Source organism: Arctopsyche grandis, chromosome 3 (assembly GCF_051622035.1).
Source record: "Arctopsyche grandis isolate Sample6627 chromosome 3, ASM5162203v2, whole genome shotgun sequence".
NCBI classification, from domain to species: Eukaryota; Metazoa; Arthropoda; class Insecta; order Trichoptera; family Hydropsychidae; genus Arctopsyche; species Arctopsyche grandis.
Genome location: NC_135357.1, coordinates 18,857,040 through 18,876,530, shown reverse-complemented (window position 1 = coordinate 18,876,530; position 19,491 = coordinate 18,857,040). Strand labels below are relative to the sequence as shown.

The window sequence follows — 19,491 nt, the reverse complement described above, 5'->3', positions numbered from 1 at the left end:
TCCATCCATCGAGAGCTTCTCGCGTGCACTATCATACTTACAAGAACTCGAGTGCCAGATATTCTGTATTCGCCATTTTCATAGCAGCGATAGTCGTGTGCGCGATCGCAATGTGCGAAATAATACCTTTACCGTACATACATATGCATCCATTGTATCTGCCTGATTGGGGCACTATTTTACATATTATGATACAAATCCAGGAATTTTGTTATCAAAAATATGTTTCTAAATTCTATTATACTTGAAAAAAATCAATTTCAATATTTATAAACAGGCCCATCCCAAAGATTCTGTCAGGATAAATACTCAAAAAACCAGTACTGTACTGGTAAAACCAGTACTGTATTGGCAAAGCCAGTATGAATGGTCACCTTAATGTACAAATATTTATATGCATATATGACGGTGGGTAGCGTGTGCGAAGTATGCAATATATACATAGATGTTGCAAAAAAATTAGCGCCTAAAACACGTCAATAAATACGAGGTAATTTTCAAATGAAAACGTTATGAATGTGTCGTGTCGTTCTTCAATTAGTTTGTTAAACATATTTAACTAATTAAGTTACAGTTGAGCAAATCACTATTTTCAATGAGTCGTTCGTTCACTTTTCCTCAACATATCTTGTCTAAAGGGCCGGGCCGTACCGTGCGACTTGCGAGCGACTTGGTTGACGGCGACCAGACCAAATCATGCAGGTAGATGGGACATGCCACACCCGTCAACTTGTTTGTCGCACACATTTCCATACATTTTTTCGTGTCGTGCAACTAGTTGGCGGACAAAGTTGCACGGTGCGGCCCGGCCCTAAATAAAGACATAACGGTTCGACCGATTCGATCGATTCGCGTTTATCCTGGTAGCGATTCACTTTTTTTACGTAGCCCATTTACCGTTGTACACACGACAGGCGGGACGGAAGTGAAACAGCGGTAAACCAACGTGGCTTAGAGCTGGTACATGATTATTCCGCACAATGCGATCTCACACACGTCACTAAAACTTCGATCACGGAACATCTGGCACCCGAAAATCCCATCCATCGAGAGTTAAACACGCGAACTATCATACTAATGAGAACTCAAGTGCCAGATATTCTGTATTCACGATTATCGTGGCAACGATTGTCGTGTGCCCGATCGCAATGTGTGAAATAATCTGTTTACCGTTTTTATTTCTTAGCTTAGCATGGCTATAAAATTTGGTGCTATGTTTAAAATGTGGTGAGATGGCGGCTGATCTGTCAAGATGACGGTTGTAAACAAAGGGCTAGGCTAGCGGTAGTTGACAAAAAATTGTAACTAATATAGAATTTTTGATTTAACTTAGTCACAATAATTATTCTCACAGTATTATAATACATTTTGAATTCACTTTAGCATTTTTTTTAGTGAATTTCTGGAGTCTTGCGATATTTACTAAATTATAAATACATGCCGACATAAATTCTTGAAAGTAGCCTTTATTATTGTCTGTTGACAGATTAAATATGTCAGGAATGCCATTTGATGATTCTTTGAGTGAAACTAGCTCAATAGCAGATGAAGAACGAGTTCGGAAGCTATTTCAAGCATGTGATTACAATGGCGATGGATATATAGATAGGTTTGTATGAAACTTAATATCTTCTTGTATAATATGGAATTAAATGAACATCTAAATTTGCGAAGTAGATAATATTATTTTTTTTAATATAAAACTTATTTCACCTACAATGATACAAAGTTTAAAATTTTAGAAAAAAATTTTTAACGTTTACCTACATATACAGTAGTAATTAATATTAGTACTAATACTATTATTAATGATAATAGTGCTTCTTTATCAAAAAAATGCCAGAACTCTTATTGAGCTTTTTATTTTAAAAATCATACTTGTTCAACCTACCACTTTATCTATTATATATATTTGAAAAATATAAATAGTATTAAAAACAAATTTCACTTAATACTATATACATAACAGTTATGGTTATAGAGGGTTCTCTACACATGTTTCAACATACATATGTACATGATTCAAGTTTCAATGTGATAGGATTAACAGTGTTCGAATTATCTCTAATATACATACATACACAGACTCACACACGAATTTTTAACAATAAGTCATTTTTACATACCTCTTCACATGGTTTTCGTGTAAGTGGTAATTTTTACAAGGTTTTTCTTAGTTTTTTAATATATAATACTCCATGAAAATGGAGATCTCGTACAGCAGATACAGCACATTTAAAATAAGATATAAAATTCTCTTCAATTTTCAAAAACTTTTACAAATGCATTTATTTTCTTGCATCAATTACTCTGAAAACAGCTTTACCACAAAAACTCAAAAACCTACTAAATATACATACATAATACTTCTGTAAAGATAGATATTATACTTTGGGTAAAATTATACTGTTGTTTTTATTTGTCAATGTGAATCTGAAAAGTGTAAATATTTTTACTGTGACAATTTCTTTATTAGTTCTGATTTGGAAATGGTTTGCCAAGAGCTCGAACTTGGTCAATGTGTACAAGAACTTCTTACTGAGCTTGGTGCTGATCGCAGTGGAAGGGTATCTTACAAAGATTTTCTCAGTCGCCGCAAAGCTCTTAGGTTTATTTTCAAATTCTTTCATATATTTAAAATTTGATATATGTTTTAATTATTAATTATAATTATTTAGGTGTCAAATCGAAGCATTAAAAATAGCAGACACAACCCATAGTGGAGGAGAATCTTCTCAAGACATACCAGCATCAGCTAGCAACAGTGGAAACAGTTTCAGTTAGTATACAATATTTATTTTAATTCGGATCGAAAATTTATATTCCACTTATTATATGTATGTACATATGTACACACATACAATATGATAAATATATTATGTATTATATAGGCAAACAAGAACTTTGGGAATGGGATTCGGGTGCGAGAGATCTCAGTCCAGAACCTTTAGTGCCTCCTTCAACAACAGCTCCACCCGATGCAATAGCTGACTTAGCAAGTACAGTAAGTTACTTTGTATATTTTGTAGATTTGTTTTTAGAAATTTTATTTTAGACCTCATATCTCTGCCCCAACAAAATAATTACATACATGTACATATACATACATACGTATTAATAAAATTGATTGTTGGGCCATCCATGGAAAAAATAATTTGAGGAACATATGCATGTACATACTGAATTGGATCAATTAAGAATCTTAATGGAAACCCCTAGAGCCTGACCGCATCAGGTAACTTGAGGGCAACTCTGTGAGTGAATTTGTAGCCTAAGCGTAGTTGCTCGTGGTCACTCTTGGTCACCCAACTCAGGCAACCAGAAGCGACCAAAAATCCTCTCAATATGTGACGATGCAGCCACACATGCTAATAGTTTTTTCAATATAGAGTTTTCGCCGGCAAATAATCACCTAGTGTGGCACCCATTCAATACAATGATATACATTTTGACTGATTGTAACAGTTGCTTAAGATAATGAAATCACCGTGACCAGACCCAACGCCGCCAACGGATCTTGGCAGCTGGGTGACTTACGACTTGAGCAACCTGTGAGTTGTCTGTTGTGGCATGCTCCATATAACTGCACTTGCAACAAAGTCACCCACAGAGTTGCCCACAAGTCACCCGATGTGGCCGGGCTCTAAAACAATGTTGTGATTAAGGGACGGATACACATTAGGGCAATGGGAAATAACAATACACGTTCCAACAGCGCTGAATTCATGTTCATCCCTAATCATCATCTGCTGTCTAGTTATGAGATTAAAATGAGGACAAGGAGATTTTTCACTGTTTTTCAACACTTTTTAGCAATTATTCTGATAGTTTTTTTTTTAAATCTAAATAAAATTAAAATTTACAAGCTTAAGTCTAACTGAGCATTATTCTAATATGAAAAGTGTAGTGAATTTGGAGATGCATCATTTAATCCCATTAGGATACTTCCTTCGAGGTATAGTGTATGACGTTAATAAGGCCCAAGATTCATGTTTGTTTATGAGCAATAGCCACATTGAATGAACATAGTACTGAATCTTTTCATTTGCTGAAAATTTATGTTGGATATTTCTATTTTTAATATATATTTTACCATGATGCCATTACGGGTTTTACCCCAGAACAACACCTATGATATTAAACTAGTACATACATATATATTTATAGATTTTAAATTTGAAATCTTATTCAAATAGTAGTGGTGAAAAATAGAAAGTAGGATTGTTTTTGCCAATTTGATGAGGAACAGTTTCAGCAATGAAATCAAATAAATTGACAAACTCTGATAGGAAACGATCAACTTGGAGTCACAAATATCCAAGTCTCACCAGCAGTACTACAGAAATACTCAGAATAAATTTTCTTCAATCGAAGTCAACCCAGGGCTTGACCCTGGGAACTTCTTGGTGGTTGGAATTAACGCAACCCCTGAGTTATGCTGCTGGCTATAATCATGATAGTTAATTTAGTGACGTTACATTTTCTATCCCTTTTTGCCTTATCCTCTTCGTAATAAATCATCACATTTTAGGCCCACGCAGAGTGTAACGTTATTTAACCCTTTGAGTGCTGACGTCTTTTCTGTTGAAAGTCCGCCACGCTGAAAATTTCGCCAACATTTCCAACTATAATTATTTAGAAATCCAATAAAAAGCAGGTATAAATTTTTTAACTAATCCAAACAAAACCTAGATCACTACCACAGATAACTATTTCCGAGGATTTCTAGTTTTGTAAAGGTGTGCTTAGACTCTCTAATATATCTTGCAGTAATATAAAATAAACAAAAGAAGTCGATTAATTGTATTTTTCCAAAACTAGTTCCATCTTCTTCATTGTTGTTAAAATGTAATGCTCACAATCTAAATGCCAAGCCACAATCTAAAATACTCAGCAGTTAGGGATTTCCATTGGGAAATTCTGCTATGGTTATAAATTCAGAAATTCCGGTGTAAACCAGTCTTAATAAACGTTGACAAATGAATGACACGGTTTATACGACCCATGTTCAATACACTATTTTCAATGCTTCCTGGAAAGGCTTAGCGGGTAGTATTCTTGTTTACTTTGTACATGCTCAAAATACGACGCCTATCAGCGTTTTTCAGGCCCATCACTGTTGGCAAAACGCCGATCTGCGTTGGTCAGCATTCAATGGGTTAAAAACGAATTTTTCGTTGTAAAAATCAAAATCATCTAGATGTGTGGTATCTGAATATAAAATTTTGGATAAAGTGATTAAGAAACGTTGACTTGTGGGAATATCAAATTATCCTTGCGAATTACTTTTGATCCTCTTCAAACGGCCTATATTTAGTTGAGAAGTCGTTTGAGGAAAGAGGAATATTTAGTTCTGGCGATTACCATTTTTCTTGATGTAACGGTTTATCTATGGTAATTTAAAATATTCACTTCGATAAAAGTTTCACCAAATAAACTGAATAGGAAATTTTACCATGTATTATACTTGTCCATGTGTACTAATCGGTCATCACCCCACCGAATACGCATTATATATTTATATCATGTATGGAACGATGTCTGCACAAGTGTCTGTATTTCTTCGAAAAAAAGTCTTTCAACAATTTTACAGTTTTCTTTTTTGAGCGGATGCGACAGAAAGTTCAGACGGCCGAGTCTCGTCCATCGAACGTAATAACGGTAGATATCGTTCGGCATCTTTCGGCTGTTCTCGTATTTCTTCGACTCACCCATATACCGGGGAAGGGGTTTCCATTTTGACCTTCGGAATTTTACGCTCAATACAGTGAGATTTAAAAATACCACCTACTTACTACGTACATACAATCACACACATGCATTAACTGGAAATTTGTCGTCATGTCATAAATTTTGATCGTCCTTTCAATTTTTTGTTAAACGTTTTGTAGTCAAAAAAACTACTATATCACACGAAAAACCACAATTGAAAACATACTCATTACAAAAATCTAGACCCTTCATTGATACAGTGTAAGTACGTCATCTCGTTGGAAATGACGAAAACTTATGTTTAGTCTTATTCTTACATCTATCGACGCAGTGGCGTAGCGTGAATTACAGGTGCCCACCCGCAAAATATTTTAAGGCGCCCCCCCCCCCATATATTCATACTATTTTCTTACAGCAAAAATACTTTTCAAATTAATAATTCATACATTATTTTTATGTATATATCGAAGTGCATTAATAGTTTTATCTGGACGATCAACAAGCAGTGCACAATCTGTTTAAACATAAAGTAACTGATGGTGAATCTTTCTTAAAAACTTCCCACCTGTTAATGTTGACAGCGAAAAATTTATAAATTTGTAAATTTTATTAGTTTTTCCATCTCATACAATTTTGTTTTACTGTTTTAACACATTGAAAAAATATATACAAGAATAAGAGAGAATTCTTAGCAAATAGGTTGAAAAATGGCACTGATGTTCAAAAGATGGAAAAAGAAGGCAGTCTTCCAGCCTTATTGGCATAGATCAATTACATTCTCTGGCCACAGTGTCATATTGGAGTGACCTGTGAAGACACTGTGGTATACTTGTGTATTCAACAAATAAACAAATATTAAACACAATGAGGATGACTTAAAAATATAATAATGTATGTACATTATTATATTTTGACATACAATAAAACGAGATGCAAATAGATTGAAATATAAGAGAGGTTTTAAAAAAATATATTACAAAGAAATTACAGAACAAATTAAAAAATCAGTGAAAAAGGCGTGCCGCTTTGTGGCGCCCCCCAAGTCTCGGCGCCCCCCCGCATTGCGGGGTCTGCGGGCGCGGTAGCTACGCCACTGTATCGACGGCTAAAAAAGTGGTTCACTATTGCCAATTTATTTTGTCAACCATTTTTTTGCTCTTCTGCTTTCTCGGACAATGGAGAGGTCTATTGTTATTTTATGGCGGCAACTCGACCGCCGATCTCTAGCAATGACACATACACATTCTGCATACTGGTAAACCTATAGAATACAATGCGACTTTTTCAGTCAAACGAAAAATAAATGAGAACACCTGATGATAAAACTTCATATTAACGGTTTGCTAATTTAATGTGTATATGCATAAGTTGTATGGAAAAGGTTGTCGTTTTTAAATTATCCGAAATTGAGAATGCATTTCAGCTCGTAGGAACAAGTCCCCCCTTTCAGTTCGCATGTTGAAGTACATACATATATTTTATTTCTTGAAGTACATATGTATATTTGCGAGTTTCCTTAAATTTTGTTTGTTTGAACGAATTTTTCATTCAATATAATAAACGTTACGTACTCGTAATAGCTTACCGCCAAACGCTAAGCGGAAATAAATAGAAAAGAATATGAGTCGTAGGAGAGGATGAACGTAGATCTTGGGGTGATACTAAATCGGTATCAAAAAGGATGTTCACGTGTACAGATTGGTCTAAAAGACTTCATAATGTATATGTTAGAGTTGAATTTTAACAGCAGTGAAATCATAATTACACTGACGTTTCAGTGAATGTATATCCAGTTAAACATTCATTGGGTATAGTTATATCTTTTACTACTGAAATTACATATTCATTGGCCTCTATTAGTGAAATCATAATTTTTGACATTTGGATGATAGTGAAATACCAACTTAAGATTATTTTATAGAATTCTTTATGATTCAATAATTAATTGATATTATGTACGTACTATGAAAATAAAATGTATGATTACGACGATCCGAATGATGCTTTTACATTCACCCCTAACTGATTTTTTTACGCTTCTGACGCTTTTCACAAGTGAAATTATAATTTCACTAACATTAAAAAGTGAATTTGTAATTCTATTGTTACATCCGTACTCATTACTTGAGTCAGTGAAATTGTAATGTCATTCTAACATACATATAGGTACATATGTACATCAGAAATAAAATTATATTTAAGCAATGCACTTCAATCAATCTGTTCAACAAGTAGTTATGAACAAGAAAACATTGGATGTGACCAATCCATGACTGATTCTATGTATTTGAGGAATATAAGAAGTATAAAAGACAAAATTCGATAATGGAATACATACATAAATTATAGAAATACATACAGGTTCACACATACCAGCTATGAGAGCGTTTTAAATACAAATTGAGCGCAAATTTAGGGAAACTTACACAAGACAAAAGTTCTATTTCCGGTTGTCAGATTTTATTCAATTTTTTTATTACTTAACAACACTATAAATATTATAAACATAAAGTATTAAGAAGATAGAAATACTTAACAAGATCATAATAAAATAATGAAATATTGTTAAAATAATGAAATTATCTCCATTTGATACTGAAAATCTAACTTGTACAATCGTCGAAGACTACATACTGTAATAACATTGGGCCAAGCGAAACTAATATATGTAAACCTTCTACAAATATACCAACGAAACAGATCATTTTACAGTTCGCACTATTGAAGGAATATAAAACAAAATAGTTTTTAAAAAATATTTTTTTACGACTGGTTTCGACTAACAGACAGCCTCATTTTAGCGAATACTACTGCAAATACAATACTGGCTCATTATACTGCATTGGTCGCCACGCGAGCTATATACATATATTTGGACGTAGTTCATTTTTCCAGTATTATCCTATTGGCCTATTTTTTTATTCTATAGATGCAGTTGATAGGGATTTTCAAGATAAAATATATTGATTTTCAAGATTTAATAAAATAAATAAACAAGTACTAAGAATTGGAATAAAATAAATCAATAACAATGTCGATATTTTCGTGTTAAACATTTTAGATCAGATCTGTCGTTTGCCTTTTATTTTTCTGTCTGGGAGGTTTATAGTGGCGTGCGGTGGAAATTTCTCTGTTTCTATCGCACAACTTTATTAACATTTGCGCGAGTAGGATACAAGAGGATGCTGTGACGTCATACCGCATCCTATTGTGTTTTGCTTGCACACATGTAAGTAAGATTGTGCGACGAAAACAGGGAGAATTTCACCGCACACCACTGGACTTTATACCTACATACTTTTATAATTAGGCTTGTACTTACATTTAACGATATCGGCCTGTCCGTCCGTAATAAACATTATTACCTGTTTTTACCTATTCGGCTCTTTTGAGAGTATTATTTTTAAATAAAACGAACATCCCTGCTGGCAGCTAAATATTAAAAAAGTATTTTTTTTAAATGCTTTTTATTGTTACAAAATTATGTTCACAAAATATATTATACTAGTTGTTTTACCCGGCTTCGCTCAGTATTTGTAATATTAACAGCTTAAACCTGGCGAATATAATAATAAATATTCATTTGTTTTTTTATTAAATTTATTTGAATCGAAAAAAAAAATTGAATCGTCGTCATAGAAACTTTGTTTTGTTTACGAAGTTCCCAACCAAAAATACTTACAAACATACTGACATACAAAGTTTCTTTCGAAATTATATATTAGATATAATAAAATATATTATATCTATATATATATAAATGAATGTCTGTGTGTGTCTCGAATAGGCTCCTAAACCACTGAACCAATTACGATGGAACTTTTAGGATTTGTTGTATGCATGTCCGGGAAGATTACTGTGAAAAAAAACGGGAACGGAAACGGAAAAAACGGGAATGGGTGTCATTGCAACGCTATAATTTCAAATGTTTTCGCGTCTCGACCAACGAGTTCGCTACCTGCGTTTTTCCGACAAATGGGAACGGGAATTGCATGCGTTATTGTGGCGTTGCAACGCATGCCGGGTTCAGCTAGTTATATATAAAATATATTATATTATATTGTAGGCCATTGTGGCGCATTAGGTTCTTCCTGTAATGACACAATGGTCCAAAACTATGAATGAATATATTGTATATATTTTAATAGCTACTGATATACTGATCTTTTTCTATTTTATAATTTTAATTTAATTTTGTTAGTAATCATCCTTTCCTTTGAAAAGATGCGAGAACAAGATCAATTTCTTGACTAGTATTCGTCCTTTATTAGTCGAAAAAAAGGTTTACACCCAAAAACAGCTCACTTGGCGAGCACCGTTGTACTGTATTCCTGTCCCAATTTTCTTCTACGACATCGCGTTGAATTTTTCATCGGGTCAGTACATACATATGTACATACCCAAACGACCGTCTATTGACAAATTTGACAGTGCCCCAAAAGTGACAATCGATAATTGCGTACGCTAGTTACGGTACAGGGTGTATCGCGTGCCGCGTCGGGAGAACGGGAGAAGGAGGAGGAGGAGGCGGCTAAAGAGGAGGGAGAGGGAAGGGAGAGGGCCTACTCGTCTGCGTCATTCGCGCTCAAACGCGTATTGGCGTCAGACGCGCGCGAGTCGACGCAACCGCGAAAACAAACCGCAACATCGCACGGTATGAAAACGCTCTCTGACGCAACCGCGCCGATCGCAGAGAAACCGCACGTTTGATCGATGAATCGCGAAACGCGCCTCCTCATCTGGGGATGCTCTCTGTATCGAACCGGTTCGATCCGCGACGAAGGGACACGCGCAGAAACGCCCATCTGTTCTGTCAACGCCAACCCCCCCAAACACACGCACTTGCAACTAAATGTTTCACTTCTCTATCAAACATTAGATTAATAAGTCCCTTGGTACACTACCTACCTGCCTAATCCTCTGCCTCCAAACGGTTCTTTCCTTCCCGTGTGACGGAGATGGTCTGAAAATTTTGCGTTCCAGTGTTGTTCTGTGTTATCAGCTATGATTCTATATTCTGTGTTATACAGCTATATTCCTTAAACTGAGAATTTATCTCATTCGTTTAGTTTTATCTCGCTAATCGGTCAGGCAATATTTTCTACACTTTTCCGATCGCTTTAAAACTGCCATTTTGCAAAGTTTGGCCCCCGATAGAGATTTCATTATTAACTTCACTTGTTCGAGACTGTAAAGAAAACGAATGAAGTTTTCATGCATCATGCAACCCATAGAATACCCAATAGAATTTTTAAATATAATACAAAATGGAGGATGCTGATAGTGAACTCATTTTACAAGCTTTTTACAAGGCTTTTCTTAGTTTTACCTCGCTAATCGGTCAGGCAATATTTCCTATATACTTACGATCGCTTTAAAACTTTGCCATTTTGCAAGGTTTGGCCCCCTATAAAGATTTCATTATTAACTTCACTTGCTTGAGACTGTCAAGAAAATGAATGAAGTTTTCATGCATCTTATAAACATTTAAAACCCATAGAATACCCAATGGAATTTTTAAAATACGCCTTCGTGAAGTGAGAAAACACTATCTTGATTAGCGAAGATGCACTTCTTGTGTATTCGTATGTAAAGTCTGTATAGCTTTAGTATGCAAGTAGGTTTTTGGAAAATCCTTTAATGAACGATTACATGTATGTAGTTCTCTGGCAGAACTAATTTTGTAAGATTGAATGTACTTATTTTGACGCTAGATCTACGAGTTATAAAATCGCATAAATGGACGGATTTTAACATCACGTTAACGTCAGTGGGTCAGAATCTTATGGTTTCGTCTCTGTTGTAAAAAAGTGAAAGTGTCTAATGGTATGAATGGTTTAGTTTCAAAAATCGACGAGTTACCTTTGCGTATACATATGTATGTAGCTACTGATCTTATATCTTAACTGTGATCCGAGTCATATTCGGTTATTGCAGACCTTAGCTACAATCTGTAGCAATTCAATTTAAAGAGAGCTTAACTCCGGAAATCCGTTGATAAATTTTTTTTTTAACCCAAAAGAATTATTCATGCTATCACTGTGTGATACAGAATGCATTCGAAATGATCTCATTCTAGCTAATTATCTGTGCTTGGTGGAAAATGCGATTTTTCCGCGCTATTCAATAGATATATTGTATGTATGTACATATGTATATACATATGTGCGTACGTTTTACAATTTATTCATCTACATATTTAAGCTTTGGTGTTCTTCCGATTTTAACGTGCATTCAATTGCATATCAATCAATGATACACCATGTATGAGCTGTATGTATGTATATCACATACATACGTATTATTTTGATGGGTCCATTCATTGATAAGCTTTTGTTATTATGTTAATTTAAATTGATTCAAATTGAGGACGTGGTCTACCTTTTTTTGAGGCTACCGGTGTACATATTTAAATTCTATTTGTATACAAAATTATCTTGCGTCACGTTTATTTCACTTTGAAACTATTCTTTAGTGTTCTCAAAATTTCGTACGACATTTTTCATGCTATATATTGTGTATATAATAAAGTCGAACAACCGAACAGATAATTTTTTCAATTATATGAAAACTTTTCTTTTTGAATTTTAAAATTTGTATATGTGTATTATCTTTACTACCATGGCAACCGACATTTTTTTTGATATTTATAAAAATAGCTCATTTATTCGATTTATTGAAAATCCCAATGCCAGTATTTCGAGATGTTATAAATTGAAATAAAATATGATCGATTTGGTCGGCTTTCGCAAGCAATAGCGGATTTCCATTTCGTTTGCGATCGTCATTGTAGGCCAGGGCTGTATTGTCGTTTGACCATATACGAATATATATGTATATAATTGCCTCGGGCATCATACGATAAAATAATGTAGTACCTACCTACATATCCAGTTGAAAATGCTAAGAGTACTAACCATTTGTACAGTATGTGTGTACATATGTATACAATGTACATAGTTACATCAATATTAGATGGAGCATACCAAGATATACTTGCGGCGCTTCAATGAATGCTATGTTGAGAAACTTAGACAGAAGAGCTGTATAAATAATACTGTTATTACGCAACGTTCATAATCTTTGTATTTTTGTAACGAAAATGTACACACATAATACATCATATGTACATACATTTAGAAAACTCTTAGCTAAAATGCTCCGAAATTTTCAAATTTATTTTTTCCACCACTTTCCGACACTAAAATTTTCGTTTCAATTGCAAGTCACCAAATTGCACGCCCACTTTTAATTCAATTCTCGCCAATCGAGTTGAATTACTCACGTCTGGAATTAAATGAGTCGAGTTTCCAGTGTACGTGAACTTTTCTAATGTCTCCCATCTATCATAATAATGATTTTAAATTCAATTTTTGTAAAAACCACCTAATAAATATCAACGGGCTAAATACTAGTTTATAACATACCCCAAATGTACGTAACACTTTATTATAATCTAATATATAATTTCGAAAGAGACTTTGTATGTAAGGTTTGGTGGGAGAATCCGTGACGTTAAATTTAATAACGAATAAAAACAAACGAATATTCAAATACATTTAAATAAAATAAAACTATTCATATAAATTAAATTCAATATTTACTATTAGATTAGCCATGTTTATGCGGTTTATATTACAAATACCGAGCGAAGCCGGGTAAAACCACTAATGTATTATATTTTCACTAGCTGAAAACGATCCCAATTTATAGGTCATATTAAATTACATTGTACATATTGAAAAGACGTATGAAGTTAGGATGGTGTACATTTGGACGAATGAACGCCGTTTTTAAAACAAAAATGCGATTTTGTCTCGAGAAAACGATCATCGATCTTGTATGTACATATGTATGTATGTATTCTGCCAGTGATGATTAAAGACCAAAAAATAGTTCACTATTGTCGATTGCTTAGAAAAAACATATTTTTTGCTCTCTTGCTTTGGACACTAATGGAGCGATCTATTGTTATTTTAAAAGCATTCATCCCACACCTGTATTTAGTTATGACGTATGAATGTGAAACTTGGACATTGAACGCCAAGATGCTATACAAATTCCAATGCACTCAAAGAATTATGGAACGCTGCATGTTTGGCATAATGAGAAAATAAAGGAAGCGGAATAGCGGGGGTGAGAAGCATGACAAGGGTAGTGGATTTAGTGAAGAGTGAACATATTGGAATGGCAATAAGCGGGTCACGTAGCTAGAAGAATGGACGAAAGATGGACAAAAAGAATGCCAGAATGGTACCCGAGAGAATCTAAAAGGGTAAAAGGAAGACCGCAAGGGATATGGGTGGATGAAATCAGGAAAATGTATGGAGTGAGATGAATGAGAGTGGCGCAAAACGGAGACGCGTTGGAGAAGCCTTCATCCAGCAGTGGATGGAACCAATGGCTGTAAATAATGATGATGATGATTAAACGTACATATGTGCTTGGATTCTTACGTACGAATTTTGCGAAAAGATTTTCACGGACGCGATCTTTTCGTATACAGATTTTTTCATACATGATTTTTGCGGATACCAATTATTCCGTTAATAATTGATTAACTCGCATGTTGAACAATCGAAACGTTTAATCTTATTTTAATTTTTAATATTATTAAAACTATTTTTTGTCAGAAAAAATCCGTCAGTTTGCGAAAATATCATGCACCTACGGAAAAATCTGTCGGGAAACATTCTGCACGGAAAATCCTCACCGAACCACATACATATGTAAATATTATGACGCTAGTCAATATTACTTCAAATTTACCGAATCGGTTCACCAGATCTTTTACTTGAAATAAATTGACTTTCTTTCAATTCCGAAACTTTCTAGACTTTATACTCTACATATGTATGTATAATGTAACTAGTTAATTTTTTTGTATTTTCACATAACAACGTAGTTTCATAAGATTACAGTGCAGGTAAACATACTGTAATCTTTCACATGAATCGTCACAACGACAATTTCTCAAGAGTATGTACATATATTTACATACATATTATTGTCGTACTGTAAATCGGGTATCACGAAAAACTACCCATCAAATTCGATATGATTTAAATTCTAAAAATTTTGATTGAAACGTCACTAAAAGCAACTATATTACATGTGAATGTATAATGAAATTGATGGAAACGGAAAACTATTTTCATTCGAAGTTATAAATAGTCGTATTTATATATTCCACTCGATTGCTTCCAAGGTATTTCAACGGAAATAATTTCTCCTTGAATGTTCGCAATTTCGTCGTGTTTATTTTCGCAGACAATTCTGCCGTTTAGCCGTTTTTCGCACACCCACGTCCAATCTGAAATCGTGCGGAAAGAAAGAGGCACTCCAGATGGATACATCAGGTGGCATCGACATCTTGGAAAACGTTGCGAATTACAATTCCCTACAACCCTCGTGGTGCAGAACCAATATTTTAATCCATCTCGCATGCAATCATGCTTTATTAATTTATCGCCGAATTCGGTACGCTCCCTAGTAATTTTATTAGAAAGCAATTTCACGTTTTATTTTTAATCTAATTGATTTATGGAGGGATGGAATGGACGTGAAACCAAACCCAATGGCCCGATATACCAACGTATATTTTATACACGTATGTATACCCCACCGGATACCTATTCCGTGTCAAAAAATAAATTTACCCTTTCGAATGGAACCGATTTTTAAATAATTTAATCCCATCCAGAATATATCGTTTGTTGGAATTCAAAGCTCGCGTTTTCCAATAATACCGAAGGGGATGTCTGTAGACGACATATTAATATCGCCATCCTATACATATCTAATACATATGTATGTATATATACATATACGTACCTTTTACACGTACACGTAACGAATTCTAATGAAATAGCTATCAATACATTTATTTTTCTCGCTTTTCATTTTATATAAGAAAAGTTTGATGGAGTGTTACCGTGTATAAAAATCCATTGATTGAGTACATTAAATTGACGCCATTGAACTTCTGACGTGTTGTGGTGATAAATTGGTCTGGAAAACGTAATATTTCCTTTCAGTTTTCACGACACATGTTTATTTACTAAGTTGTATGTATACAATATTTTCTACGTATTCAATCAATTAAATTTTGTATATACATTGAACAATAAATTTTCTTTTATTGTCTGTCTGTCTGAGATAACGCTCACTATAATAGTCTTTTCGATTCGACATACGTTTGTACGTCACAGCTAAACCACTGCCAAAACGTATATACGAATACAATAACAAAAGAAAAAACTTCTACATATACTATTTGCTACCAATTTTTCCTCTTTGTAGATAATTTACCGCCATTTATTGAAAATTTATTTAATTCATTGATTAATTTTTCTATTGGGTTTTTATATTGTTTACATGTAGGTAGGTAGGTAGTTTTTACCTTTTTTCATATTAAACTATTCAATATAAATATTAAATTAAATATATTTAAAAGGTATTTGAAAAAATTCGACCGCATGCGGATCGAACCGACACATTTATTTTATTTAATAACTTCATATGCCAAAACCCATGCGATATGTCATCGGGTAATATAAATTGTATTTAAATTTGTTTATTTAATAAAGTTCTCAATATTTTAGTATTATTTGATTCGTACATTTTCGCCATTTTTATTTATCGATATAATCGTAACTCAAAATCTCACGTTCAATTGAGTGTGTACTAAAATATACATTCAAAATTTTTTTATTTAAGTTGAAAGTTGATAAATATGTAGATTCTTAATTTCAATATAATTCGTAGAAATACTCTTATCGGTATCTTTCAAAGTTTAGTCAACCCTCCTTCAACGTGCTGGATCGGCAGCAAAAGGCAAAATGGCGCAACAAATGTAAGAAAATTAAAATAAATAAATATATAGCGGTGGATACCATTAACGGTTAGGTTAATGCTATCCACCGAGAGGCTGCCGAATTTGAGCCCTGGGTGGACCTTAATTGAAAATAATTTATTCCGAGTATATCTGCAGTACTGATGGTTAGACTTGGATGTTTATGCCTCCAAGACGATCGTTTCCCATTAGAGATTGCTAATTTATTTGATTTTATTGTTGAAACGGTTCCTCATCAAGTGAGCAAAAACCATTCCCTACTATTTTTCACCACGGTTCGAATATGATTTCAAATGTATATACATATGTACAAGTTTAATACCATAAGTGTCGCTCAGGGGCAACCCGTAATTGCATTATGAAAAAATATAAATTTCAATCAAATAAAATATGAGGGCGTTTTATTCCGTATCATGTTTTCATACAATTTCATTGTTTTTCTTTTCTCTTCTTATATATTTTACCTTTTTATAGGAGGGATACTTAAAAAATATTGTTTCACTTATTACGTATGCTCTATTTATAGTATATAGTATACTAGTGGTTTTACCCGGCTTCGCTCGGTATTTGTAATATAAACAGTTAAAGCATGACAAAACAATCTAATAGTAAACATTCATTTGTTTTTTTATTAAATTTATTTGAATCGAAAAAAAAAAATTCGGCCATATTGATGTCGTCGTCATTGAAACTTTGATTTGTCTTCGATGCTCCCAATAAACCTTTAAACCTTACATACATAGTGTCTTTCAAAATTATATATTACATCCAGCAGTGACGTCCCGAGATTATGTGCCGCCGTTAGGCGAAGTTAAAAATGCCGCCCCCTCTTAAAATGCCATACAAACATTAATGATAGATATTATTGAATACATATTGTCGTATATTTTAATTAAAGTAATCAGAATGCACTCATTCGTGAATGGTAAATTTTGTATTTGTTATAAAATGTAAACTTGATAATGATAATTTCAATTATTTTTTTGTGTTTTTTACTTCTTCTGTTTGCCGCCCCTCAATGTTCCGCCCTTGGGCGCTGCCTTACTTGCTTATGCCCACGTCCCTGATTTCCAGTTAAACTTAAAATTGTTTGACCATGTTCATGTGTGACTAAAATTTTTGCATTTTATCGTGTCAACAGTGTGTGTTTGTAGTTGAACTTGATTTGATCTACCTCGTGCATTATTAATTGATGAACGTGGGAAGTGGGAAATGTAAATATGTATGTAGATAGAACCGACTCTACGAAAACGGGTAATTTCACATCAATGTACGCCAAATCGTTAGTATGTTGATGAATGTGTACATTTCCTCGGATGCCTTCAGCTAATGGCATTATTGTGTCTCTAATTAAAGTACACAAACGACGGAGACGTCAGCACGTTTCGTGGTGTATGTAATGTATGTAAATACATACATAATTATGTATATTCACTGTTGCCAAATGATTCGATAATTTAGTTTAATGGCGATTATATGACCATATATTATCAGACATTTTCATTTATGAAGCGCATATCGATGGCTTGGTGCACAGATATTGTATGTTCATTTTTGAATTTGTGTCGATTCTATGTTTGTAGATGCTGGAATAATTCAGGTTTTTCCTTTCAAGGTAATGTATGTGGTATACATTACGGGTTGCCTATGGTATTACTAAACCATGTATAAATTTATAGATTGTAAATTTGAAATCATATTCGAATAGTGGTGACAAATAGTGGTTATAAATGTTTTTGCCAATTTGATGAGGAACCGTTTCAATAATGAAATCAAATAAATTAGCAATCTCTGATAGAAAACGATCTAACCGAAGTCACAAATATCTAAGTCTGAACAACAGCACTACAGAAATACTTCCGAATAAATTCTTTTCAATCCAGGTCAACCTAGGGCTTGAACTTGATAACTGCTCGGCTAACCTCGGTTAGCATTATGCAGCCACCGAGCTATACTGCTGGCTATATATCCAGTGGCGTTGCTAGGGATGGTGTCACCTAAAAAATATTTTTTATTAATTATTAATATCTGTTATTACGACTTAAGAGAGAGAAGCGCCAAAAGAGAAGCCAAGTTCACACGTTGTTTCTGGATTGCGTCTTCTTCTGACTGAATCAGTTAACCTTTTTACCTTTAGGTACATGCACTGATTTCTCAGGAATCCGAACAAATGTCAATTATGGCTCATGTTTGTTGCTACATATGTATAACTGCACCAAACAGATTTCGGGTAGATGTATAAATACAGAAAGCTGTATAAATACAGAAAACTATATATTCAGAAATTGCAATGAAGCGTGTAGCCGTTCGAGGACCGCCACACAACGAATATGTTGAATTAGCGTTTTTCAATTTGAACAATGTGGTGTAACCCGGTGCAGACCTTACTGCCCGCACGGGCCTAGCGACGCTACTGTATATATGTACATATCATATGGACTTTAGAAGATTTAATATGATATGGCTTAGTACTGCTTATCATAAAATTCGTATTTGTTGTACCTAAAGTGAGTAGGTACATCATATATGGATTACGTCCGTTCTGTAATTCTACCCTTTTAGCTACCGAACCTACGTTTATGGTACACGTTGCGGTGCTTCTTTGCTTTGTAATTTGCATGTATCCATTTATGGTTTCAGAACAGGAAACACTATCCGAATGAATACGGCTTGTGCATTACTCAATTTGGATATCGTTTTACGTGAATGCACAATACGAAATGCAACTATTTTTATGCCACACGTACATACATACATACATACATACTTTGACATTGCAAACATGAAACCATAAATGCGAATATTTCCCCTGTGTAAAAACTTTTGTCATGTTGAAATAAATATTGAATATGTTGATCCGTCATCTGCTTACTGTCGTGACTGTGGTTCGACTGAGGCTTTTGAGTCATACGAAACACATTGCA

General features: G+C 34.0%; 1 protein-coding gene across 4 annotated transcripts in view; it reads left to right on the top strand.

The window, feature by feature from the left end:
• Positions 1-1,164: 1,164 nt before the first annotated feature.
• Positions 1,165-19,491, top strand: part of LOC143909708 (colorectal mutant cancer protein) — a 28,645-nt gene continuing 10,318 nt past the window's right edge. The window contains exons 1-5 of one of the 4 annotated variants that reach the window (XM_077427820.1): positions 1,165-1,301; positions 1,487-1,609; positions 2,477-2,608; positions 2,679-2,779; positions 2,892-3,004. In XM_077427820.1, the coding sequence (XP_077283946.1) occupies positions 1,494-1,609; positions 2,477-2,608; positions 2,679-2,779; positions 2,892-3,004 (462 nt within the window). In that variant the 5' untranslated portion in view covers positions 1,165-1,301; positions 1,487-1,493. Of the gene's footprint in view, positions 1,302-1,486; positions 1,610-2,476; positions 2,609-2,678; positions 2,780-2,891; positions 3,005-10,289; positions 10,367-19,491 lie in introns of those variants that run through there. The other 3 variants (XM_077427819.1, XM_077427821.1, XM_077427824.1) reach the window with 3 other exon arrangements.